This window comes from Orbicella faveolata, unplaced genomic scaffold, assembly GCF_042242905.1.
Source record: "Orbicella faveolata isolate gen_17 unplaced genomic scaffold, um_ofav_v1 contig_34, whole genome shotgun sequence".
Classification (NCBI taxonomy): domain Eukaryota; kingdom Metazoa; phylum Cnidaria; class Anthozoa; order Scleractinia; family Merulinidae; genus Orbicella; species Orbicella faveolata.
In genome coordinates this window covers 7,609,211-7,635,563 of record NW_028301563.1, presented here as the reverse complement: position 1 = coordinate 7,635,563, position 26,353 = coordinate 7,609,211, and the positions used below count along the sequence as shown (strand labels likewise).

General features: G+C 37.2%; 2 protein-coding genes across 2 annotated transcripts in view; both read right to left on the bottom strand.

Moving 5' to 3' along the window:
* The window catches only part of LOC149104515 (pancreatic secretory granule membrane major glycoprotein GP2-like), a 290,181-nt gene that overhangs the window by 242,308 nt on the left and 21,520 nt on the right, over positions 1 to 26,353 (bottom strand). The window lies entirely within an intron of this gene.
* Positions 5,193 to 12,806, bottom strand: LOC149104518 (uncharacterized). Its single transcript, XM_089271008.1, has 3 exons — positions 12,722 to 12,806; positions 7,390 to 7,649; positions 5,193 to 5,960 (listed from the first exon to the last, which is right to left on the bottom strand). Exons 1-3 carry the CDS (start codon positions 12,789 to 12,791, stop codon positions 5,811 to 5,813), a joined length of 480 nt encoding a protein of 159 aa, XP_089127134.1. The 5' UTR covers positions 12,792 to 12,806; the 3' UTR covers positions 5,193 to 5,810.

Sequence of the window (26,353 nt, the reverse complement as noted above, 5' to 3'; positions counted from 1 at the left end):
TTCTTTTTAGTAGCACTCGTTAGCTGTACCCGCGAGATGGTACAACTCCCCCTTTTCTCCAACTTGTTTTACAGCGAGTGGTTTGAGATCCTTTAAATTCTTCTTTCAGACAATTCCAGATAAAAACGTTGGGACACAAAGCAAGTTCTCCCCACCCCCTCTCCCCCGCCCCTCATTCACTTACAATGTTGATAATCAGGTGATTTTGTCCCTTTTTGTTGAGAAAAACGCGACATTTTCCAACATTGATTAGGGGGGATGGGGCAATATGTGATCTAGCGCAACTGTCCCAACTACTTTTGTCAGGGATTGTAGAAGAGGTTAACAAGCGAGACAACCTAGCATGCGTGGTGTTCAACTATTAAACGAAACTATTTGAGCTACATGTACTTTAAAACCATTGCATTTTTTAGCTGTTCGTCCGTCGCTTATTGCAATTTAATGTTCAGGCGTTTAAAGTAAATTCTGGTAAAGTAAGGAGGGGCCGGAGGTGGGCGGGGACTCCCATTTGATTTAAAAAGGTCAGGGATGATCATCGTCTCGCTTAGAGGTGTAAATGACGGATTTTGGTCTCACTTAGGATGTTCACACTATTTTTTGCTGTCAGAGTATCTTTTAGGGTGCACTCTCGAGAAGAAATAAAAAAAAGAAAGGTAACAAGAAAAATGCTGTCATTTCCGTTTTAAATGGTATCTTTTGGCGGTCGAATAAAGCGCGAGCCACGCGTCATGGGAAGAACAGACCTTATTTTAAAGAACAGGTTTAAAAGATGGTGGTATTTGCTGAGAGGAGGGCTCTATATTAAGTCACGATACCTGAACTGGACTATCGCAATTGTCAATTTTCTAATTTTAAGAATTAGTACACAATGGCCGAGTACAAAGGAGCAGTGGACAACAATGAAACAATGAAATTAAATAGTAAATAGTTATTGTGTTCGACTTAACTTAACAGTGGATGTTTGTTGACTGTCTTTAAGTTGTACTCTCCTCTAACAAATTAATTGTTGAGCAGTGTGGCTAGGGACGTCTGCAGTAGAACAATAAGGGAAGGGGCTCCTTTTTTGCCCCTCACGCCTGAAAAGAGATAAGGCCCAAAGGGCTGAAAGTTCTCCCCACGCAGTGAAAAATAAAATCAAAAACCATTCAGTGGATAAAGTCAAGAAATTGTGATATTACAGACGATAAATAAAGAAGACAGTTCTCCAAATTTAGGGTTTGTGCGTTGTCCCAAAGTTGAGATATCCGTTCAAATGTTCCTCGCAATATTATAGCTAGAGCCTAGTATGGAGCCGCCATGTTGGAGGACCTCCTTAGTCCTCCAATATGGCGGCCTGAAAATAGCGTAAACATCTGGAACTTACTTTGGCTATCTAGACAACTGATTATCTGAACCGAACCACAAAACATTTACAAAAGCACTTTTTTTATAATACGTTAACTCCTAAAATGGCTAAAATTCACGAGATAAGTGTATATTTTTCGACAAACGCGATCTTAGCTTCATGTTACGTACCGCCATAACTCCGAAATTCAAAATGCGCTGGTTTCCAAACGACGCCATTGAACTGGAAAGTTGTAAACAGATATAAATTTAGTACCTCTTATACCTGATGAGGATAAAACCTTTAGGGGAGGCTCTTTAGTTTTGGATTTGAGAATTTGATGACGTCACGTGCACACTCTAGACGCAAAAGTATCTACATTACTCGGGTATCCGTACTAACCGGGTTCTCAGAATAGACATAACGAACACATGTTTTATCGCTGTGTAAATAAATAATAAATTTATTTCAGTGCCGATGTATTTAGCTTAACAAGGCTAATTGAGGACGCTCTAAATTACAATTTATTGCAACAGAAAAAATGGCAAAAAATCTTGAGTATAAAATCTATCTTATCTAAATATACACAAAAATTTACTGAATTAAGATCTACGTAGAAAATATCTGTTCAATCTACAGTATGTAACTGAAAAACGAATATACAAATGCCTTGCACTCAATTTAAAGTTCCCTTGTCAAGTGCAAGAGCGTCAATACCTATTTCTTACAGTAAGTTTAGTGAAATTAAAGGTTTTCATTCTCTAACAGATTAGAATTGGTACATAATTATGAAAATCTGCAGTGCGCAAATAACCAGTGTCTGTAAACGAAGTTAACTTTGCATACGAGCTTGTCCCTTGAGATACAGGAAAATGTCCGTTGTCGTTATTAACCGGTCTCCTTATCCAATCTCTTTATCTCCTTGTCATTATTATTGAGAGCAACGAAAAACAAAACTTAGTTAAGGTTTGAGTGAGCTTCAGAGTTCGCGTTTTTTTTTTTTTTTTTTGAAAGGCGCAGTAATTCAGCGACTCTGTCACTTGGCGTGGTTAATAATGCTTGAAACAAAAACACCAGTGAAAGAAAGAGCAAAAATAATTAAATGTTACAAGCAAACACAGACAACAAAGCAGCAAGATGGAGCACAAAATAAAAACAAAACAAAACAGATTACAGACAAAGCAAACAAGCAAACATTGAGACAAGATAATAAACATGAAAACTAGGAAACAGACATCAAAACAGGCAAACGAAAAAACAAGCAAAGTAACAAACATAAACAAACAGACAAACAAACAAATACGAAAACTAGAAATCACGAAAAAAAGATATTACCAACAAACAAACCAACTCTAAACCAAATTGTGAAATCAATAACAATCAAAGAAGCAGCTAGCAACTGTCTGTCCTTATTATTTTTTTTTTTTTAATTTTTTTGTTTTTCAGAGTGACTCCAGCTTGTGCGCTTATCTGAACGATGACCTTCATACCACAAATGTTCCAACTGGACCCTTGGTTTGAGGAAAAGGATTTAATTGGAAGTGTCCAGCGTTGAGGAAAAATCTGGAAATGGACGCATAATTTTTTACCACAGTTTTAATATTAAAGACCAGCTACAAATGAGTTTTTTTTTTTTTTTTCTTACAGTGGATAAGAAAAGAGGTGAAAAACTCTCGAGGGAAATTGCACTGGAGCTGGAATTTCTTCCCGTTTCATGCAACAACAAGCTGTATTGCTTGATGCATGTTCTTATTGGTCGTTCGTTGGTTACATGGTTGGTTAACAACTTGAGTCTGGTATGGTCGACTCAGGCTGAATGTTATCAATCTTGATATTGAACGATCTTTGGAATGCCTCTAAATTAGTCTTATCAGTAAAGTGTTGAACATGATATACTTCATTCCACGTGTAATGACTCGAGTGAGTGTGGAGTCACGTGTACTATAGTACTGCAGTTGTATAACAAGAATACAATTGGTAATAAAAAAAAATCCATTAAAAAAAATTCCTGCGCAGCTTGTACTCTCCCCTCTCAAAAAGGAAGAATGATAGAGAACAAACAAAAAATCCAGCTGTAAAGAAGATATTTTGACAGGAAATTATTAACTCCGTGCCCCTCATCTCCCATGATTCCTACAACATGAAACAATCTGTGTAGAAATACTTGTACGCCGTGAGCGACGGTCGAACTGCAAAGGTCCAGTATTGAGGCATCACCCCTCACCCCACAATATAATATTATCGTTAATAAACGTTTTCCGCTTGGTCGTTTGTTTTTGTTTTTGTTTTTGTTTTTTTGTTTGTGTTTTTTTGTTTTTGTTTTTGTTTTTGTTTTTTTTTTTGTAACAAACCACGTGGTATTCTCTAGAGAATTGTTCTTTTATCCATATAAAAACTATTTATTCACATGCATGGGACAATTTGAAAATTTGAAGGGAAGAATTCTCAAGAGTATTATCACATGGTCTGAAATGGGGCAACAAACTACCCAGTCGAAAAAGGTATAATGCTGAGCAAATTCCTTCTCTAATTCCATTTGCTTGTTTTTCGGGTACCCGGGCCTGTTAGTAATCGCAAAGAAAAAAAGACCAATGAAAGTAAACGTAACAGCTGTCACTTAATGTCTAGGTTTTACAGTACGGTCATTTGTAACTGGATTAGTCAGTGCTGCAGTAACGGGCGGGACAATACGCTGGGCGAAATAACTTGTAAATATAGTAGGAGCCGCAGTTCTTTACTTTAATGGAGCGCCACTCGAGGCAACAGTCTATATCTGGGTCTGTCCCCTTGCGATGGCAGACTTTTTTCGAGACTTCACCCTCAGCCACTGTAGGATGTCTACCATTCAACCAGACAGGATAGGCTGCATCACAATGGAACTCCGGTGGACATGTGGTCACCATTTTTGTGCCTGCAGCTCCTTGGAAGCGATACCAGCCATTGAGGGTGTCGTCACATTTGGCGTCACCTTGTGTTTCGTAGTCATATCGTCTTTTTGCATCGGCCAGATTTTGGTAATTTTGCCAGTGACATACATCAACTAAAGAAAATACCCAAATCTGCAAATAAATATGTGATAAACGCAGAAAGACATTTGAACAAGCACGAAAAAAATAAATCAATGAAATACGTAATTAAGAATTGATTCATGCTTTAGCGTGGATCATAGAGTTGCTCGATGCGCAGTCGCGAGAAACTCTAGCGTCTTTAATGCTCTCCGATTTTTTGGTTTGGCGTATGAAATACATAAAAGAACTAAATTTCCATTGGAGTAAATCACGTGAAATATGAAGAGGTGTAATAACAGAACATTGTCGTATTCTCGGTATTGGACTGGAACGGCAATCATGGAGAAATTGCATGTGTGGGAAAATTTGCCAGAAGCTGAACTTATAACCGTTATATCTACAGAATGAGTGTCAGCCTCATTCCCCTTTCCATGTTGGAAAATGGTATAATGCAAACTTGTGTTGGACTTAAGTATTATGTCAACATTACACAGGGGTAGGGAGGAGCAAAATTCGAAAAGAATGACGATTTCTAACGCTTGTGACCATGGTTGTAGCTTGGAATGAAGGCTCGTGTGGGGGAATATCATCAAAAGGAGATGAAAGTCGTTTGCATTTGAAAATACTCCCCGCATTAGCCGCAGTCACAAGCTACAATCATGGACAAAAGTCTTGGGACAAATTTGCACTTTTGGCGCTTTTGCCCACACGCCAGAGGCGAATACAACTTCACCTGCCCAACCTCGACCCCCACCTCCCATACAATGTTGAAAAGTAGTACCTGCAATTTCACCTGATTTGCAACATTGTGTTGAGTGGGGAGGGGGGACAGCAACGCGCTTTTAAAGGATATAGCAGCGTTTTTTTTTGTTTGTTTTTTTTTTGTCAAACGTCAGTTCTAAAACACAGATAATTCGTTATATTACATAAGTGTCCCAAGGACTTTTGTCCACGATTGTAGTTCCAGTCCAACACCGAGAATACGAAAATGAGTTGTGTCTTGCACATAATGGGGGATGGAGCGGATAGCAACTCCTTACGGACAGGTTGTAACTAATTTTAAGCAACGTAAGGATACTCATGTTATGAACCAAATTATAGTGCACTTTCACAGGTTGCACCGTTCTTTACGAATCCATCTTCACACTTGCAATAGTACGATCCTTGCGTATTACTGCTAACAGAGTTAGTAACGGCAATTATTATATTTAAGCCAACGGTCAAATATGTGATTTTCTCCGCCGGTTTTCTAACCCAACGGTTTTTGAAACTGACTCTGTGTGTTAAGCATTGTGAGTCATGCTCTGCTATTTTTTCCTCACTCGCACCCCGACCGTAGTGCAAGGGAGGAGTAGGTGGACAGAAGCACCCTCTGGGTTTTCGTTGTAGTAAGACATGGAAAGTCATTTTTAGCATAATAATATCTCTTGGCTTGCTTCAAAGTTCCTACAAGATAAGATGTTTTTTTGTTTCTCTTGTTACGACTGAAGATATCTTTTATACCTACCGTCTTCGCAGTTTTCGCCCTCAAAACCAGGACTGCACACACATCGATATTTCTTACTTGTAAAACCAGACAGACAAGTTGCGTTGTTTTGGCACTTCTCCTGGGGCTTTCCACAATGATTCTAAATCAAAGTAGCAAAAATTAGTGAGCTTATTCTTACTAATTTTCGCGAGAATCTGGGAGCTGCATTTTGCGATTGCAGGAAAACAAATTTCACAAGTACATTTAATTTCATAGCTTTCCCATTGTTTTAATCTCCAAGTTCCTTATCCGAGGATCCCGTTTCCCTAGAAGTAGCCTACAAATGGAAATTTTATGACTGTACTAAAGAGGTTTTTGTGAATTTACAAGCTGAAGATGACGGTGAATCGGAGGAAGAATGCTAATTAGTTGAAAGCAAGACCACATAAAGACTGGATATTTTCAAGGAAAAATAATCAACCGATTACCAATGAACCCGTGACTAAACATCATTTAAACCTGGCCAAGGATTATTTCTTACATAACCTGGTATTAAAGTTCCCATATTTTTTCGCGCTCTCAGTTTTTTCGCGAGTATTAATTTTCGTGATTTTTCCCGAATTTTAAGACTCGCAAAAAACGCTCGCGAAATTAACTTCGGTAATCAATTTACGAAGTCGAGCAATTGCCTCATCAAGTGTTATTTGATCTTTCTCGACGTACTTTTGCGATTTTTAATATTCTTTTCTTAACATCATATCCTCAAGTCGCGAAATAAAACCTCGCGAAATTAAGAACGTGCAAGGTTAAGCACGAATGAGGTATCTTCGAATGACACGATACAGCTCTTCTTTACTTTTTAAACTGAAATTCTGTTACCCGACAAAATGCGGAAGAAAAAGGAGGTATTATTAAACACAACCAGAGTGTGATCTAAGCCATTTCATTTGTGATAAAATACTGAGATGTTTTGGGCGTATCGCCTAATCCTAACCAAAATTTACATGAAACCTATAACGAAAACGACTCTTTAGCCTTAAGAGTGTTTTGTTCCAGTACAGTATCTTATATATATCGATCGCAATATTCTAAAATTGATTGGCAGTTAGCTCGAAAACTTCAAGCTTCCGGTGTTTGTTTTTCCTGCATGACTAGAAAGATACTACTCGTGTTTGAAACAAAAGAAGTCGTCTAATAAATTTCTGTTTATCAACAGACTGCAATAATCAGTGAAAAATAGGTTAAAATCAGTTGGCCAAACGTTAACTGTGTCATAAGCTGTGGGATAATTCGTTATAATTGTACACGCTGGTTGGATATGTATAGGTCAGCATTATCCTGCAATTGTCTTCTCTCTTACATTGTTTTCTTTTCAACTATACACTTTTGCCAACCCCAACCACTTCCTCCCTGCAAGGATGAATTGTGTTCTCTCCGAGTCCTGCTCGCTTCTTGTCTCTGGCTTAAGGCCTGCTTGTTCTCATTACTTGTTCAAGCCTCAAACGTTTGTGAGTGAGGACTCCCGGTGGTAATATACAATCTAACAAAGCAATCGAGGGCGCAAGGTTAAAAATGTCATGGTTACTTACTTCGGCGCCACGATAGTAGTAAAGCTGGTTGTTCCTCAGATCCCCGTCATGCTCCAAGTGAGTGGAGTTATTCAGCTCACATTCATGCGTTCCGTTAGGGTCTTTGTTCTTAATATTAAGACTGACACAGTTTGCATCCCGGTAGCAACGGTATTCACACTCGTCCAAGTCCTTAACAATCATGGTTTTTATCCAGTGGTTCACTAGACGTTTCTCGGCATAGAAATAGTGGGCTGGAAAGTACAGCTCACGTCCTCCATCTGAAAAAAAATATAAACATGTTTATCTAGAGCTTATAATAAATAAAAGAAAATTTGAAACATGCTTTTATAATTAAAGTCTGAGACAAAAATAAATAGTCAAACATTTTAAAGAACAGAGTAATTTAGGAGTGAGTGCTGAGGGCTTATGTACATAGTATCTCCTATCAACATGCAGTATATCTTTATTTCGCTTTACTCTCCACGCACAAGATTGATTTTTTTGCCAGACCTTTGTAGAAACAAATTGGTGAAACTATAATTTCTATCCGGTTCGTTATTGTTGTGATACCAAATATATATGAAATAACTTCTTTAAAGGGGAGCTAAGAGTGTAGTCGCAATTTTCATTCCCGCTCGCTAAGTCTTGTGAGGATCCATGATAACTGCATAATTTATTTATGAGTTCACTTTTCAGTGTCATCGCTTTTTTAAGAAGAATTTACGAGGAAATGCGATAGTAAATCGAGAAATTTCAGTTTTTAGTGGACCAGATTAATTTTAGGTACTTTTCAGTCCCTTTTACACTTTCTTAAAGCTAAAGGTATATCAACTAGGTGCCTTGAATAACACTGATAACATCTTATTTATGGGAACTAGATAAAATAAATTTCACAGTTCAAAGAAATAATGCAAACGCAGGTAAAATTATATCATTAGTTTCATTTCACCAGTACTTTCAAGTGTTTTTTCCATATGTAGCGTGTTAGAAATAATTAATTTTTCAGAAGAACTTTAAAACAATCAAACAGAAGTTTGCAACACGATGTAGACAATCTCAGTACAAAGTGTTTGTTTACATGTTACTCGTACCTCAGGTGAATTATTTCTTACACATTCCACCCTGATGCTTAAATCACTTACTTGGTGTTTAAATGAAATAGCAAACTACAAATATTTAGAAGACTGGACACCTCGAAGTCGTAATTTAGTAATAATTAGAGAACAACGTAGTGCAAGTGACGGCTTGTTTTGTAATCTTCTCATTGCCGATATCAAGCGTAAATTATCCTATCTAAGCATCATACATTTCTCAGTTACTGTCTTTGTGAGAATTTGGAGGTATTTCAACATAATAGCCGTGCTTTTTGTTTGTTTGTTTGTTTTTTTTTTTGTGTTTTGTTTTTTGCCAACTGTCTATTTAGACAGCCTGTTAATATTCTGACAATAGAGAGTGCTGATCAAGTTTTTCAACTTTAGTTTAAAAAAAATTAGTAGTTGTGGAACCCGAAATTTCGCTCAACGGCAGAAGAAGGAACCGTCCCTTCCAAATATTACCTTTTGTTGACTGATAGGTCAGATCAAGTATTCGAGAAAATTTCCGTGTTGCAAGAGAGAAATTAGATTGCCTTAAATTTGGAAATGGCTAATTAATACGAGACATGACGTCTATGTCGGATTTACATCATCATCGATTTTAATCTTTGGCAAATTTTCACAAAATAATTCGCATTTAATTCAATAACACTTTTACTATTGGGTCTAGACCCCGGCAAACGTTTCTTTAGAATTTGCGCTTAAACAACCTCTGCTAACAGTATTTTTATTTTAAATTAGCGGTGGGTAATGATGAGTATCACGGAGATTTTAGTCATTACACTGCAAATAAAAAATAAGATAAAATTCTCTGTTCCTATCTGTTTTTTTTTTTTTTTTTTTTTTTTTAATTTTTATGCATTCTTCTGATACTTTCACGAGCGTTTCTGTAACTTGGTTCTGAACCACAGAAACAATTTGGAACATTATCAGTATCTGAGCCAAGTGTTTTTTTATTAAAACTTTCGTAAAATCACCAAAAAATGCCTTACGTAATATATCGAGTTTTAAGTTTCCTCGGGCGCTTATCACTCCCTAAATTAAGCACTTTAAGACTCTTCCAGTTGCGCACTTTAACACTCCTTAACTTACGCACTTTCAGACTCCTTCAATTGCGCAATTTAACACCCCTTAAATTTGGCACTTTAATACTCCTTAAATAGCACACTTCAAGACTTCTAAAATTGCGCACTTCAAGACTCCTAAAATTGCGAACTTTAAGACTCCTGAAATTGCGCATGTTAAAACTCCTTGAATGGCGCATTTTAAGACTCCTTAAATTGCGCGCTATAAGCCTCCTTAAATTGTGCACTTTAAGACTCCTAAAATTGCGCACTTTAAGACTCCTGAAATTGTGCACTTTAAGACTCCTTGAATTGCGCACTAAAGACTGTTTAAATAGCGCACGTTAAGACTGTTTAAATAGCGCACTTTAAGACTCCTTAAATTGCGCACTTAAAGACTCCTTAAATTGCGCACTTTAAGACTCCTTAAATTACGCACATTAAGACTCCTGAAATTGCGCAATTTAAGACTCCTGAAATTGCGCAATTTAAGACTTCTTAATTTGCGCGATTAAACACTCCTTAAATTACGCACTTGAAGACTCCTAACATTGCGCGCTATAACACAACTTAAATAGCGCACTTTAAGACTCCTTGAATTGCGCACTCTAAGACTGTTTAAATAGCGCACTTTAAGACTCCTTAAATTGTGCACTTTAAGGCTCCTTAAATTACGCGCATTAAGACTCTTGAAATTGCGCAATGTAAGACTCCTCAATATGTGCAATTAAACACTCCTAAAATTGCGAACTTTAAGACTCCTGAAATTGCGCATGTTAAAACTCCTTGAATGGCGCATTTTAAGACTCCTTAAATTGCGCGCTATAAGCCTCCTTAAATTGTGCACTTTAAGACTCCTGAAATTGCGCACTTTAAGACTCCTGAAATTGTGCACTTTAAGACTCCTTGAATTGCGCACTAAAGACTGTTTAAATAGCGCACGTTAAGACTGTTTAAATAGCGCACTTTAAGACTCCTTAAATTGCGCACTTAAAGACTCCTTAAATTGCGCACTTTAAGACTCCTTAAATTACGCACATTAAGACTCCTGAAATTGCGCAATTTAAGACTCCTGAAATTGCGCAATTTAAGACTTCTTAATTTGCGCGATTAAACACTCCTTAAATTACGCACTTGAAGACTCCTAACATTGCGCGCTATAACACAACTTAAATAGCGCACTTTAAGACTCCTTGAATTGCGCACTCTAAGACTGTTTAAATAGCGCACTTTAAGACTCCTTAAATTGTGCACTTTAAGGCTCCTTAAATTACGCGCATTAAGACTCTTGAAATTGCGCAATGTAAGACTCCTCAATATGTGCAATTAAACACTCCTTAAATTACGCACTTAAAGACTCTTAAAATTGTGCACTTTAACACTCCTTAAATCGTGCATTTTAAGACTCCTTAAATTGTGCACAATAAGGCTGCTTAAATCGCGCTTAATGACACTCCTTAATTCGCGCGCTTTAACACTCCTTGAATTGCGCTCTTTAACACTCCTTAAATTTCCTCTTGTTATAATACATATTCAAGCAGCTGATTATTACCCACTGCACGATCATGAATTTACGTTAATTTATGCAATGTTTTAAATTCCTTTTCATCGGGAAAAAATGTAAGAAAAAGAACAAAAATCAAAATGTTAATTCTCTTTACTCGTGCCATCACAATGTCAACAGCGCTTTCTCGAGTTCTGTGTTTGTATCTTGTTATACAAGGAAGGCTTTTACATGAACGAACCCCAATCCGAACAAATAAATAACAGATCAGAGTTCTCTTGTCTGCTCAAAAATTTGCCTTCTGAGATCTTTGTGAGTTTCGATCAACAGGCCAAAATAATGCAGAGTTGATTATTCTACTCGCGTTAAGAAACTGACTGTTTTAATGAAAAGCATCAGCCATATATAAATGTATCACAAAGTAAAATCAGGTATAAAACACAAGATAAGAAAATTGAAGTAATTTTAATTTGGTAAATATGGCTGATGCACGTATCTCATACATGATATTGTATCCAGATGATGCACGTATCTCATATAGGATATTTTTTTTAGACTTAAAAAGATCTCGTGACTGTCCAAGGATTTACAGTAACCACCTCCAGTTAACTGTTAGACACTTTTTCCAATGACGAGGAAATACTCAGCCATAACTTTTAATCAAGTAAACATGGTTTCTTGAAACTTGTTATGAACAGTTCTACACTTGTTGCGTGATCTATGAACATGAACACGAACAGCCCGTGAGTTATGAAGAATGCGTGACTTTGAACAATGCGTGATTATCGAAATATGCGTGATTATTTATTTGTTTTTTTATGGTTCTCTGTGGTCCTAAATAGTTTAACGATTGCGGTTTCCTGTATGTGACAGCTCATGAATAGTTCGTTTTCCTTTATTTGACAGATCATGAATAGTTCGCTTTGGGAGTAGAATTTTAGGTTTCGAGTTCAGTTGCGATCAGCGTCAGTATTGCGAACATTCAATTGTATTCAAGCTTCATCGTATTACTTCTTCCAAGCCACAGAGATCCACTCTTCAGAATCTATATATACTAATCAACTGCAATAAAGATTTAAGAAATCTCTGGTGGTTTGATACGTTTCTCGCCTTCTGCACCAAAACTGTTGTCCTTTGCCTTTTTAGGTATAAGAGGTAAAGCTAGTTTAAGATTTGTCTCACTCCCTCATTTTACATGCTGACAGTGCGACACTTTTCTGAATGAGCTGGTTATGAAGACAAACGCAAGTAGCAGTCTATCACATCGCTTCTAAATCTACGTCTAATCAAATATCGATTCAACCAGAGGACTAGAGACTAACCCTTGATCACGAAGAGAAGTAGATAGGTTTGCTTACATATCACTTAATTTTCAAAAATTGGAAAGACTATTGTGACAATATCAGTTTATGCTACGCTTCTTTACTCTCGTCATATGTCCGCGCTTGAAAAGATTAATACAGCACAGAGAGATACGGGACTGACTCGGCGTAAGACAGAATGCAAACAATGTGATGCCTATTCGAACAAATTAGTTTAGGTATAATTTCCGACTAAAGATTCGTTGCCCAAATTATCAAGAATCCTTTAACAGCCATCTTTAACCAAACTGGGGAACGCTGACTTAGAAATTAAGATAGTATCTATGAAATACAAAGCAGGTAAAGAGGAAATTTTTTTAAACTCACCCTGCGCCCGAGTTGAACAAGGGATTACTGAAATCCATGACACGAGAACGAAAAGCAGAGAGAAACTCATTCTTAACCTGCGGCGGATGTCTCCACTTAATAAGTCTCAGATACAAGTCAATACAGCATTGAATAATCACTAGTGATGTCTTGTCGAATTAAGCTCCAACAAAAGCTAACAACGACTAATGAAAGATGGCATGATATGGCTTAAAGTTAAAACAGTGCTCAGATAACAGGCGTAAACCAATCATGTTACTTATTCGCTTGACTGCACTCCACAAAGTACATACAAACTTTCTGGTCTAATTGTGCACTTTTAATGAGTAAATTCACTGTTCTCAAGCGTCAATAAAATAGATTTTCTACAGTTGAGCCTTAGATCAATGACGAAAATAAATTCTCAAATTTCGGTTTTCCTTCTAAGAAATAATATTCTTTCTTACACTAAACGCAGCGATGATTCAGTTTCAGATTTCTGCTATTTAGTCTTGCATCAAGACATTTTATTGTTATACTTTCATTTGTTTGAATTTTTTTTTTTTTTGAATATCATATATAGCTTGTTAAGACGGTCTCCTTCGTTAATGATATCCCTTTTTCATCCCGCGTATTTGCCTTTAAAGTTGTACATTCTACAATGAGAAATTTTAGATGTTGAATATCAAGACATGTGAAAGACTATTGGGAGAGAAAGCTGCTCAAGAATCGATAAGGTACACGACGAAAGATTTCCTAATCAGAGCTTACACTTCCTACCAATGCCTTCAAACTTTAAATTTATGCAATTTTGCCCCTTGATATCAAGTTTCTGTTGATAGTTTCAAGACATCACTTGTTCCATTAAAATAATTGAAAATTATCCCTTGTCTCATGCAGAAGATTATAATTCCTTCTTCCCAAAAATCTTTGGAGTCTCCAAAAAACAAAGAACGAGAAAGATAAAGATTTTGAAGTGCAAGTACTTTTAGCTTTACGTGTGTTAACGGAAAAGTGTTCATCGTTAGACCAGTTGTTTGTTTGCACAGTTTTACGCCGTCATCATTCGAGGAGTTTACATTTCTATTGAAGGACGATTCGCCAAAAGCCTGTTAGAAATACATTATAAAACGCGCAACCAAGCTTACTAAAGTGCAGTTCTTAGAAGGGCGAGTTTCTAGAGGAAATAAACAATCGAGCTAATTAAGGTATTTGAAGTTAACGTGACCTAAATTAATGCAAATTGATGTGTTACCCAAGAGATGTGTTTAGTTTGCCCACCACTATGCGCGTTAATCAAGCTGACTGTTCTACCAAAGCTAAGAGACGTTTCATTTTCGCATTATGAAAAGTGCGAACCTTGTCTGCTAAATAAAAGTTTGTTGAAATTAAATCTGCAATATAATTGAAATATCACCGAATATATTTATAACCCCATGACAAATTCGTTAGAATATTGACATAAACTAATCCCGAAATTATCGAAATAAGGGTTACTTGGAATTTAATCTTTACATATACAAGGAAAGTAAAGCAGCACTTCCAGTAGACAAGGTTCCTCTTTCGTGAATTTTCAAGCGGTCAATTAGATGCAAGGAAGAAGATCTCCAGTGAATCGATGACATGTAGCTTGCTAATCCCCAAATTACAATTTATGTTTAACATTTATAAGGAAAATAAAGAAGTTGTTCCAGTACAGAACCTTCTTTCTTTCTTCTTTCTTGAAAGCTGAAGAATTTGTAAAGTGAGATTAGACGAGTGGAAAACTGAGAGTTCGGCCCATCCTTTATCCTTAGATTGTCGATCAGCTTTGTTGTCTACACGAAGAGCTGTGACTTGTATGTATCTTTTTATCGAGCGTTTGTGCTTCAAGTTTCAATAACGATCAGCACAAATTTCTCTACATAATTGAAATACTTATTAAATCATGAGCATTCTCGTTAAGATGTTTTAACTAAAGAAGATGATTACGGTAAAAGTGACATATATCTGCTTGATATGCAAGCACTTTCTCCCAACTGCTATATGTGAAAATGTATGTCAGTAAAGTACTGAGAAGAATAGCATGGTTGAGTGAAAATATGTTACAAAAAATGCACGTTGGGCAAATTTGAAAGAGAGTTATGAAGTTTCAGCTTCACCACGCTTCACAAAGCTGGCTTGACGTCGGTGGGTTTTCAACACCCTAGTGCTAGTTTTATGCTTTTCTACTTGCGCCGAATAAAAGGAAAAAAAGCTTTTAGCGATAATAAAGCTTTTGTTTTGACGAGCATGCCACATCTTGCAGAAAACTTCATTACAGGCCTCGAGCTCCATCTAGTTATGTAATGTGAATGACGTTCATGTTTTTTCTATATGATGTTTGTTTTAAACAGGAAAGGCGAGGAAAATGCCATTCTTCTTTACAGCAATTATTTTTTACTTCATAGGCACTTTAAAGGCAACGCAGCTTGCAAATTTTAGGATGTAATTTAAGCATGCATAAACATTTGGTTGCTTGCAAGCAGACTTGTGGCTTAGCTCATCAGTCGTTAGGAGACGTTCATATTAATTGTAAAATTCAGCTAATTTATTGGTAGCAAAGCCAGTTGCCTGTGATATAAATGGACATTTGGACCTGTTGGAAAAGCTAGACTCTACTCAGAGATACGAGCGTCTCATGCAGTGCACGCAAGCTTGTCCTCAGCTCGTACTCGTCTCAATATATTCATTCATTCGTTCGTTCACTCGGCATTCATTCGTTTAGAAGAGATGATATTACGGTGGCAAACAAGGTGGACGTACTAAAGAAACGCCGCCTACGAAAACTACAAGATCATTTGACGTTTTTTTTTTTTTTGCAAGGAAAATGTCGGAGAAAATAGCTTACTGGCCTTGAATTATGACCTGCTAAAAACACCCTTAATCACAGCTTTAGGGGCTAATAATTAAAACTTTGTTAAAAGTTGCGACTTTTCATACTGATTACAATTTAATTTTGAGAAGTTATAAAAACAGTCGCACAAAAGTTTGCAATACCATGTAAATAATCTCGGTACATTTTCCTTTACCATTTGTTACTCAAACTTCTGATACATTAACACGTTGGACACTGATGTTCGGACACTGGGCACCTCCAAGTCGTAATTTTAATTAGTAGTAATTAGCGAAGAACGTAAATTGAAAGTGCGAGGGTTGGCATGTTTTTTTAATCTATCCGTCTCCGAGATCAAGCGTAAATTCTCATTAGTGATCATCATACATTTCTAAGTAATTGTCATTGTAAGAATCTGGTGTTACGTCAATATAATATCCATGTTGTCCTTGCCACCTGTCTATGCAGACAGCATATTAATATTCTCATAAGGAAAGAGGTGCCTATTAGCTTTTCAAGTTTAGTCTAAAAAATAACAGTTAATTCAAGAGCTCGAGTTTTTTCTCTCATAGAAAAAAGAAGGAACCGTTCCCTCGAATTATTAGCTTCTGTTTGGTCGACATTAGCGGTGGGTAAACATCATGATCAGAGAAGTTTCGCACAACAAGACCGAAAATAGATTGCCATGGAATTGATATTGTTAATTATACGGGACACGACGACTACGCTAAATCTCCATCATAAACGCATTTTTAGTTACATTCATATTCCAAAAGTTACTGGTTGTAGCAAATTCAGAAGAACTGAAGTGAGTCTCAATCTTTGGCAGGTTTTTACAAAACAATTAGCGTTTAATTTGATAAGACCCCTGTAAACCTCTCGTCAGAATTTACGCTTAATTTAAACAGCCTCCGTTGAGAAAAAGTGATTATTTAAAAATTAGCGGTATATAATAACATTTGGTGTTCCTACTTAGTTTTTTTTTTTATATATATAATTTTTAATTTACTGATACTTTCACGAGTATTTCTGTTAACTTGGTAGGAATACAGAGAAGTTTTTCTTCTTCTTCTACAATATAAAAAAGCAGGTGACTGTAACCCGCTGCGCGATCTTGAATTTAAGATGATTTATAATTCAATGTTTTATATTCCTTTTCGAAGGGAAAAAATCGCCAAAAAGGGGCGAAAAATCATTCGTATATTTCGATTATGAAAAATATCTCTCCAGTATTATGTCAGCAGCTTTTGTTGGAGTTTTGTGTTTCTATCGGATTATGCAGGTAAGCCTTCTACAAGTAAGTGCACAAAACCGAACAAATAAATAATAGAACAGATTTCGGCTGCCTGCGCAAATTGGTCTCTATTGCGCGTGGTTTTAAACAAACGGTAGCACCTTCCTCTAACATGCAACTTGTTTTACAGGATAAAAATATGCAGGGAAGATTATACTTCTTGTGCTAAGAAACCAACTTTTCTAATAATACAAAGTAAAATTATATTCACATCACGAAATAAGAAAATTGAAGCAATTTGATAATTTGATAATTGAATTAATCCAAATTCGTCGTTGTTTATACGATTTAAAAGTATCGAGTTATTGACCAAGGATTTACAGTAGGCACCTCCAGTTAGCTGTTGGACCCATTTTCCAATAAAGAGGAAAATATTCAGCATCAACCTTTAATCAAGTAAACACAGCCTTTTTTTAAACTGCTGTCATTTTAATTTTTATTTTTTTAGAGGCAGACCTGCTGGTTTAAGATTCGCTGCACTTCCTCGTTTTAGATGCTGACAAATAATACATAATTTTTTTTTTTTTTTTTTTTTTTAAATGAATTCCGTTACGAGTACAAATGCGTGTAGCATTCTATCACATGGCTTCCAAATCTACTACGGTAATCGGAGATCATCACCGCAACCGTATTGGCTCACAATTCAAACAAAGATTTCAAACTAACCCTTGATCACGAACAGAAGTAAATACGTTTGCTTATTAGATTTCACTAAATCGTCAAAACTGGACATATTATCGTAACATTATCAGCTTATGCTATGGCGTTGGCTCTCCATAAGACAAAATTGAAAGAATGTGATGCTTCTTCGAACGAATTAGTTATCATTAGTGACAAACCTTCAATTATAGATCCATTTCCAAAATTATCAAGAATCCTTTAACAGCCATCTTTAGCCAAACTGAAGAAAAATTAAGTAAGATACTATCTATAACATACAATGCAGGTAAAAAGGAAAATTTCCACTCACCCTGCGCTCGAGTTCACGTAGGGGCCAAACCACCCCCCAAATGTTTCTTCAGTTCTTGGGTATTTCACATTATTTCGCATTACTTAAAAAGTGTTGACTCTTTCTACACCAAACTTGGCAGGTGAGCAGGAAACCTATTGCCAATTATATTTACGTGAAAAATGTCGGTAAATGTCAAAGTTGTGACGTCACAGTGATGCTGTCATGTTTTTTTCCCACTTTTGAAGTTTTTAATATGCATACTTGTTACAATGTGTTCGAAAGAGCACATCAAAGGGAGTTGAAACCTCAAAAAATTTTGTCCATATCACAAAAATTAAATGAAATATGGCAATTTTAAATATGAAAAATATTTCTGCAAAATATGGGGTCCCCCCCTTGAGAAAAATCCCCAAATTGGAGTTGTATTTTTGTTCCAGCAAATGCAGCTATGTTGCACATGTGATGTGCCAGATAACTAAAGCAAAAATAAAGAAGAAAATCGGAATAAAAAATTATCCCTCTAGTGTTATTGCGTTAAAACTAGTTTTGTTACGTCATAACCTGTGACGTCATCCGTTTTTTTACTGTTAATACCACTGTAACAAAGCCGAAAATCAAATTTCTAAAACCATACGATTTTTGACTATATCAAGCTTTCTATTTTTCTAGATTATTAGCCTTCCTAGAATAAAACAGAAAAAAATAAACCAGAGAGATTGACTTAAGAAGGACAGTATGCTTAAGCAAATTCCGGGGGGGACAACAAAAAAATATTTAACTTACCATATCTCAAAAAATAATCATCATAGCAAAAAAACGGTTTCCGACATTTTACTCCTCAAGTCAGGGCCTTTCCAATGACATAATCTTTACATTAGATTTCACAAAAAATTAAAGCACGTTTTGGTGACGTCATCAATTATGACGTCATAATCTGACATTTTGTCACAACTTCCAAATTAAAATAAACTGGAGAACAAAGAAAGCTCATCTGCCAAACTTGGTTCAGAAATATATAAACCAAGCAAATATAGCCTTCATGAAACATTAGGGGGGTGGTTTGGCCCCTACGTGTTGGATAAAGGATTACTGAAATCCATGACACGAAAACGAAAAGCAGAGAAACACTCATTCTTAACCTGCGGCGGATGTCTCCACTTAATAACTCTCAGATACAAGTCAATATGGTATTGAATAAGCACCAGTGATGGCTGGTCGAGTTAAGCTCCAACAAAAGCTAACAGTGACAAATGAAATATGACATGATACGGCTCACAGTTAAAACAACGCTTTGATGACAGACGTAAGCCAATCATGTCAATATTTCGCGTGACGGATGACTCAGCAGACCTCAGCGTGTATAATTTTTCTGTTCTAATTGCGCATTTTTAATGAGGAAAGAGGATACGGTTATTTAATCAATTTGTTTACCAAGGTTGGCTGAATATGTCTAAAGGATAGCTATTCTTGCGCAAATGTAAACTTTTTTCTTTATTGGAAATAAAAGACATAGGCAAGCTAATTCACTGTCTGCAATCGATATTAAAAGAGGTTTTCTGCAGTTAAACCTTAGATCATAGCAGAAAACAAACTTCAAAAATTCCGGTTTTACTTATCGCAAATTAGTACGCGCAAGATGACGCAGCTTCAGATTATCGCTATTTCTTCTCATCGCATCAAGCTTCTTGATTGGTATACTCTCATTAGTACCATATCCTCACTGCATATTCATTACCTCATCGAATAAGATTAAGTTATGGGAAGAGTCCGCGACTGATGAGGCAGTAGGCATGCAACGAGGATATGAGCAGATAGGAGCTTGGTCAACCGCCACCAGGGGAGGTGGGCGGGTTGCAAAAGACGACTGTCTTTGTGGAGTACAGGACGACAAGACCACGCTTCAAGCGAAGAGACCAAATAGAAACTCCAAATGGCGCAAAACAGTACCGACGCCACTAGCACGGGCGAAAACGGGGGAATGTTATGGAATAACAGCATGTCTTGCAATGAGCTAATTAATAATCCAGTGAGAATAGTTTGAATGTTATTTTTGTGAACTGGATGGCTTATCAAGTTGGTGTCGTTAATGATTTCCCTTTTCCATCCGGCGTGTCGTTCCTGAATTTATTTCATTTTAAATGATAAATTCTCGATGTTGAATACCCAAAGGAGTTATAGAATATTGGGAGTAAAAGGTGCTCAAAATCAATAAGATCTTCTAGTCAGAGCTAACACTTTTTCATAATGGCATAAAACTTTTGCAATTTTGCTCCTTGACATCAGGTGTCTGTTGATAATTCCCAGACAGTACTTGTTCCCTTAAAAAATCCAAAATTATCCCTTTTTCCATTTAACATGATGACCTTGCCCCCTTGTTCCCGAAATATCTTTGTCTCCAAGAGGCGAAGAAAGCGGAAGATAAAGGTTGTCAAGTAGACGTAGTTTAGCTAAACCACATGTTGTCAATATAGAAGAAATTGTGATCATTATGCCACCAGTGTTTATATTCACAGTTTGACTTCGTCATTCTTAAAATATTTCATGTTTTTATTGAAGGCGAATTCGCGAAATGTTTGTGAGAGAAACAGAGCACTGACAGGGTTGGAGACAAATTGAGGTGGAGGGAAGATGTTGCGCCCCTATATGACATGTGGCATGCAACGGACAGTTATTAGTTATGTAGTTTACCCGGCAGGTCGATTCCATTGCTCGAGGTGTGGCCGTCGCCATGTCAAAGGTGCGAGTTGGGGCGTTCAATGTATGTGTGAACCAGACAGTCATCCATTCGCCTGGCACTATGATGGACCACATCGCTGTAAAGGTGCTACCACTATAAACCCTTCCCCAGACACCCCCATAAAACGAAGAGGATTCAGTTAATTTAGTTTTCACCTGCAATCATGGACAAAAGTCTTGAGACAAATTTGCACTCTTGGCGCTTTTGCACACACGCGAGACAACAGTCGCGAGCGAAAACAACTTCACCTGCTTAGCCTCTTCCCCTACCCTACTTACAATGTGTAATTTCGTCCGAGTTTTAACATTGTATTTAATAGGGAAGAGGGAACAGCAACGCCTCTTTAAAAGAATTGCAGTGCTTTTTCAAACTTTATAATTAGTGAAAAATATAAAAGATAAACACAGAAAAGCACGTTGAATTACATCAGTATCCCAGTATCAGTGTCCACCATTGCAGTTCTTGATTTGTTTTATTAGGGTTTTCAGTCTGATAGTTTATGGATTTTTAAAAGATATATTACACTGGTTACAAAACGAGCACACGATTCAAAGGGCGAAAAGAACCACCCCCCCCCCCCCCTCCTCCTTCCCAAGAACAAACAAACAAACAAACAAACAAACAAAAAATTAACTAACAAAAGAAAAAAAAACCTGCGAACGTTTTATTGTACTTTGAAAAGCTCTCGCGTCGCTCACAATCATTTGCCCAAAGAAATTTTTACAGGAATCTGTAGACCATCCTTCTGCAATTCAACCACCAGAAGCTTGGTCCATTTGAAGGTTTCGCACATGGTGAAAATTAACTATATTCACGAAGTACTTTTAAGTGAATGAAAATACATGTCTTCGAAATTTAATTATTGTGCACCCAAAAAGACAACGCAACATTCCCTAAAATCACTCCAGTACACATTTAAACATTGGACAAAAATATTTGAGTGTTTTAAAGACGGAAGAATGATGTGGTTTTGCATCCGAGGCTCTCAAACTTGTTTAATACAATGGTGCGTCAAATGACGATTTTAACGGAATTTGGTAACTTGCATATTTCTTTGAAATAAAAGGATATTTTGCCAAAAAAACTATCCAGTAGTTTTTGTCATGCCCTAGCCTATCTGACATAAGAATATGAGCGAAATCGAATTTTCGACCCTTGCCGCGAAATTAAGAATTTGTCTGATTTTTACGGGCAGGGACTCTTAAGTAGCCTGCACACCAACGAATCTACATCCATGTCCACAACTAACAACGCGAACAATTATGATGGATAACCCTATGGAAACTCTTGAATTGCAGCAAACACTGATCGAGATTTGAATAATTGCGTATATATACATGCATACCGAGTTACAATTTGACCGGTCCGGCTGCGCAGATCTGACAATAATAAGCTTATCCCACTAAACGCTACATAATTTCCGCCAGCCATTTTTCCCATCTAAGCAGACCAGTCAGTCAGACCGCTCTGTAAGTCAGAATCTAGTGTACTTATGTACCCGCTATTCATCTGCATAGACTTAACAGTGTTGTAATGTAGATACCTGTATCATTCATATTTGTATATATCGAAACTCATTTAAACTAGAAACTATAGTTTATTAAGAATTTTTTACTTTCTACATGTAAGTACTGCATGCGTACACGAAAAACTATTAGCGAGTCAGTTTAAGTAACCACGGCGGCGACGCCGAGGACGACGTCGATTAAAATATATATATATATATATCTATTTTACCCACGAATTTCGCGGTACTCTAAAGTTATTTACTTTATTTATCACTGTCAAAACTGTCACGAAACTGCATCTGGGACACAGCGGTAAATTTGAAATAAAAATTTAAAAAATTAGCCGTCGTGGTTCACGTTACAACAATACAATAAAATAACTTTATTCGTATAGCGAATATATACAGTTCTATATCGCTTTACAGTCATGAAAATAAAACTAAACACATTCTCCAGACAACGCAGAATTTAGTCATTTCATGCTGTTGTTTTTCAAAGGACGGCAAAGAAATGTACCAAGAATTATAACGCACGTCCAGGGCCATTGTTCTGCTCATTAAACCGTTTGTTTAGCGACGCACCCGGTGCCGTTGCCGTCGTGGTTTTCTTAAACTCCCTATTTAACTGAGTAAGACCGTTGTTTGAAATATTAGTTGATCTAGGCCCCTTCAAATTCTGTTTTCAGTGCGTTTTCCGGAAATGATGCGTGTTCAATTATGTCTCTTTTTACTGAAAACGTATAAAAAGCTTCACGTCCACGCTACTACTTTCGTAGGACATTCCTCGTCCACACAAATTCTCGCTAAAACTTTCCAAGAGGTTAATCTGTGAAGAGTATTGTAAACACACAACCATAAGCTGCGCCTACGATGTTATGTGAATGGCGCTAGCATTTTCGAAAGGATCTGTTTTCGCTGTCCACACTAATGCGATTGATACTGGCCAGTTTTTAATTCATGTCGCAACGTCAAGCGACGTCACACATCGAGCGCGCGCGCTAAGTGAGACATGAACAAGTAGGGCTCGGTGCTGGCTGCGTTAACTTCAGCTGCATTTGGCTACTTTCTATAAGCGTAACCAACAAAAGAATGGCACCGGTGATACTAGTAGCTAGTTTTTTGCCAATTCTTAATTGTACCTAGCTTTTCAAAGGAGAAACGGATATAGTTCTTGATCCAATTTTAATTATAACATAACTAAAGCAAAGCGCGCGCTCTGATTGATTAATTTAGCGTCTACTATTTGCCCATGGGTGTACGCTGCTGACGTGTGTGCTAATGTTTACAAAGCAAATCTTTTGACAGACATTGTTTCCAAAGTAATGACCGACGTCCTTCTGCCAGAAATGCGAAACTATCTTCATAGTTGTCTGAAGATGAAACTTTATCGAGTTACTGGTGTGCAGTCGGTTGTCATGACTGAATTTTCGCGCGCTTGTTTTCTCTTGTCATGTAAGACTACACGAACATTTTTTTGTGATGTAGCTCAATAAAAGGACTTCTCTTGTTCCAATGTCTCAATGTTATGTTATAAAACAAATGGTAAACGCCATAGCGTGCACTATTGAGTTATGGATGCACTTGGGAGGTTTGCTAAGCACTCAAGAAGCTAGAGTCGCAATCGGCTATCGCCTCGTGCGACTCTTACGCTTCTTTCGTGCTTAGCAACCTCCCGCGTGCATCCATAACTCAATAGTGCATGCTATGGCGTTTATCATTTGTTAAATCTATAACTCATACAAAGTTCCATACAAACTCTCACAGTACTCTCTGGATACCTATTTAGTGTATTTACTTGGTTTAGTCGGTTCCACAGTGTCGGAGACTACATGTAGAAATAGGAAACAATTTGTAGACAAAGTAGAAACTACAATTCTTTATGTGAATGAATATCGATCGGGCGCAACAATTAGTCTCACCATGGAACCCAAAACAGACTTTGATGCTCTCTTCTGTTACGCCTTCTGGCGGCAAGGGTTTTTCATCAACATTCAACAATCCAGGATAGTCAGTGTGACATCGTTTGACTGATGGACAATCGGTTAGTAATCTTGTTCCCGCAGCTCCTTGAAAACGATACCAGGCGCCATTGCTGGACAGTGATTCAGTATTGTCACGTAATGGATTACGCAAAGATTCATTATTGTTATTATTTCTATTAAAACTGTTTAGGGTTTTGCATGGCATGGATCAACTAAAGAAAAAAACAAACACCAAAAGAAAAAAAAAAAAAAAGAGAAAAGAGAGTGAGTTGAATTGCTCTATTGATCAACTGTGAATTGCATTTCATTTCCTCATCGCACGTACAGTTTGTTTCTTATTTAATTTGGATGTTATAAAAGAATTGGCTCATAGCGGAGCTTCAGCTCGCGAAGCGCACCAGAAGGACACCATGGGTAAAGACTTTTAGTACGCCATCAAACCGAGAAAGTTTGGTAATAACGTCAACGTGAGAGCAAGCGAGCGTCCGTCCCTGCAGACATTGCGGGAGAAAATCACATAGAAAAATCAAACGTGTTTGGTGTGTTTAGAGACTTTAAGAAACGATGAAAACGGTAAAATGTGGTCGATTCATTGATCAATCAAAAAGATTAGTTCATTTCACTCTTCATAAATTTTGCTTGGTGTTTCTGCCTGGAAATTTCACACTGATGCGAATTGCCAAATTGCGGTAAGCGACTCTTTGTTGTAGAACCCTTGGTCGCGTTTTCTATAAAAACTGTAACGTTGCTTCGGCGAGATATCTACAATAGGAGTTGTTAAGTCTTCCTGATTAGAAACCATGCTCTGAGTAACTTAATAAAATTTCATTGTGTTAATTTTGCTAATCCCTAAACAGTGATACTTGAGTTGCATGCTTTGTTGTAAGTTCAGTTGTTTAAGTTGCATATTGTAAACAAATAATTTTCTCTCGGTTTTCACCGATATAAAGTTCAAGTCTAAAAGAAATAAAACTGTACTTGTTAATAATGTCAGGCGAGTTTTGCTAGTTGCGAAAGTAAATGGATTTGATATATTTGACGCTTGCATATTGTGTTAGACTACGAGTAGCCCCTCTTTCGCTTTGTCCGCCGTGCGTGACGCGATAGAAAACCGCGAGAAGAAAATCACCGCGCGAGTTCACGCGGCCATTTTCTTTTCTCGCGGTTTATTTACGGTCTCGCTCAACGTACTAGGCGGAAGAGGGACTATTCGTAGTCTAATGTTGTGTTTACTAAGTATGGAGATTTCCTCAATTTATTCGGTTTGCTAAAATGCTCGAGAAAATGTATTTACAGGTCACGTATAGCTAGGGTTTATAGAATGACTGCAAAGCCGTAGGCAAAAATAATCAGTATTCAAATTGCCCTTCAGGTTTCTACCGCCTTCTCGAGCGTGGGTAGATGGACAGTCACTTACGCGAAAAAATGGCTAATCGAATGAAAAAATTCCTTACTAGACAAGAGCCAATGGATTGAAAGGTAATTAAAATGTAATAAGATGCAGAGTGTTTACCTGTACAAGTTTGCCTATTGTCGTTGCTTACGTATCCAAAATCACAAGGGCAGTTGAATGATCCTTCGGTATTTCTGCACTCAGAATTCGGTTTGTTTTCACAGGTATGGTGTCAGGTAGCACACTCCTCGATATCTGAAAGGTACGATCGAATGCAAATATTGGTGGTCAAATGATTCAAATCAGAGGAACCGTGATTGCATTAGGACTTGACATACTGCTAACATTTTATGCCTTCTGTGGTCTCTACAGCTTTACATCGTCGACCTATGCTATTGGCAAGTCAAGACACCTTACTCTCACTTTTTTTCTCCACAAGGGATTATTATAAATGTGTACAGGAGAATCGTTGACACCACTTGACGCAATGTTGCCGCCATTAACCTACAAAGGAATAACATGCTGTGAAAATGCTATTTCTCTTTTGTCTGCTAGTCTGTTTGTCCTGCTGGCTTCCGTGCTGATTGGGTTTGCATAAGCTGACGTGAAGTGAATGAATCTCATCCATTTCTCGACATAAAATATCATAAGATATACTGTTATATACAGACAAGAAGCAAACCTGTGCAATTATATGTCCATCTCCAGTGTATCCGTCTTTACAAGAGTAGTTGTACCCTCCCTTGGTGTTGTTGCAGCTGGCGTTCAGATGGCATTTGTGAGAACCTCTATTGCATTCTTCAACATCTAAAATTAAGGTAAAATATGACCGGAAAATCCGTCTACAAGATTCCCATGGTGAACTATTTTCAACTGAGAAATATGTGATTTCCAGTCTTGATATGTGTATGTAGAGATCTTACATACACTGTAA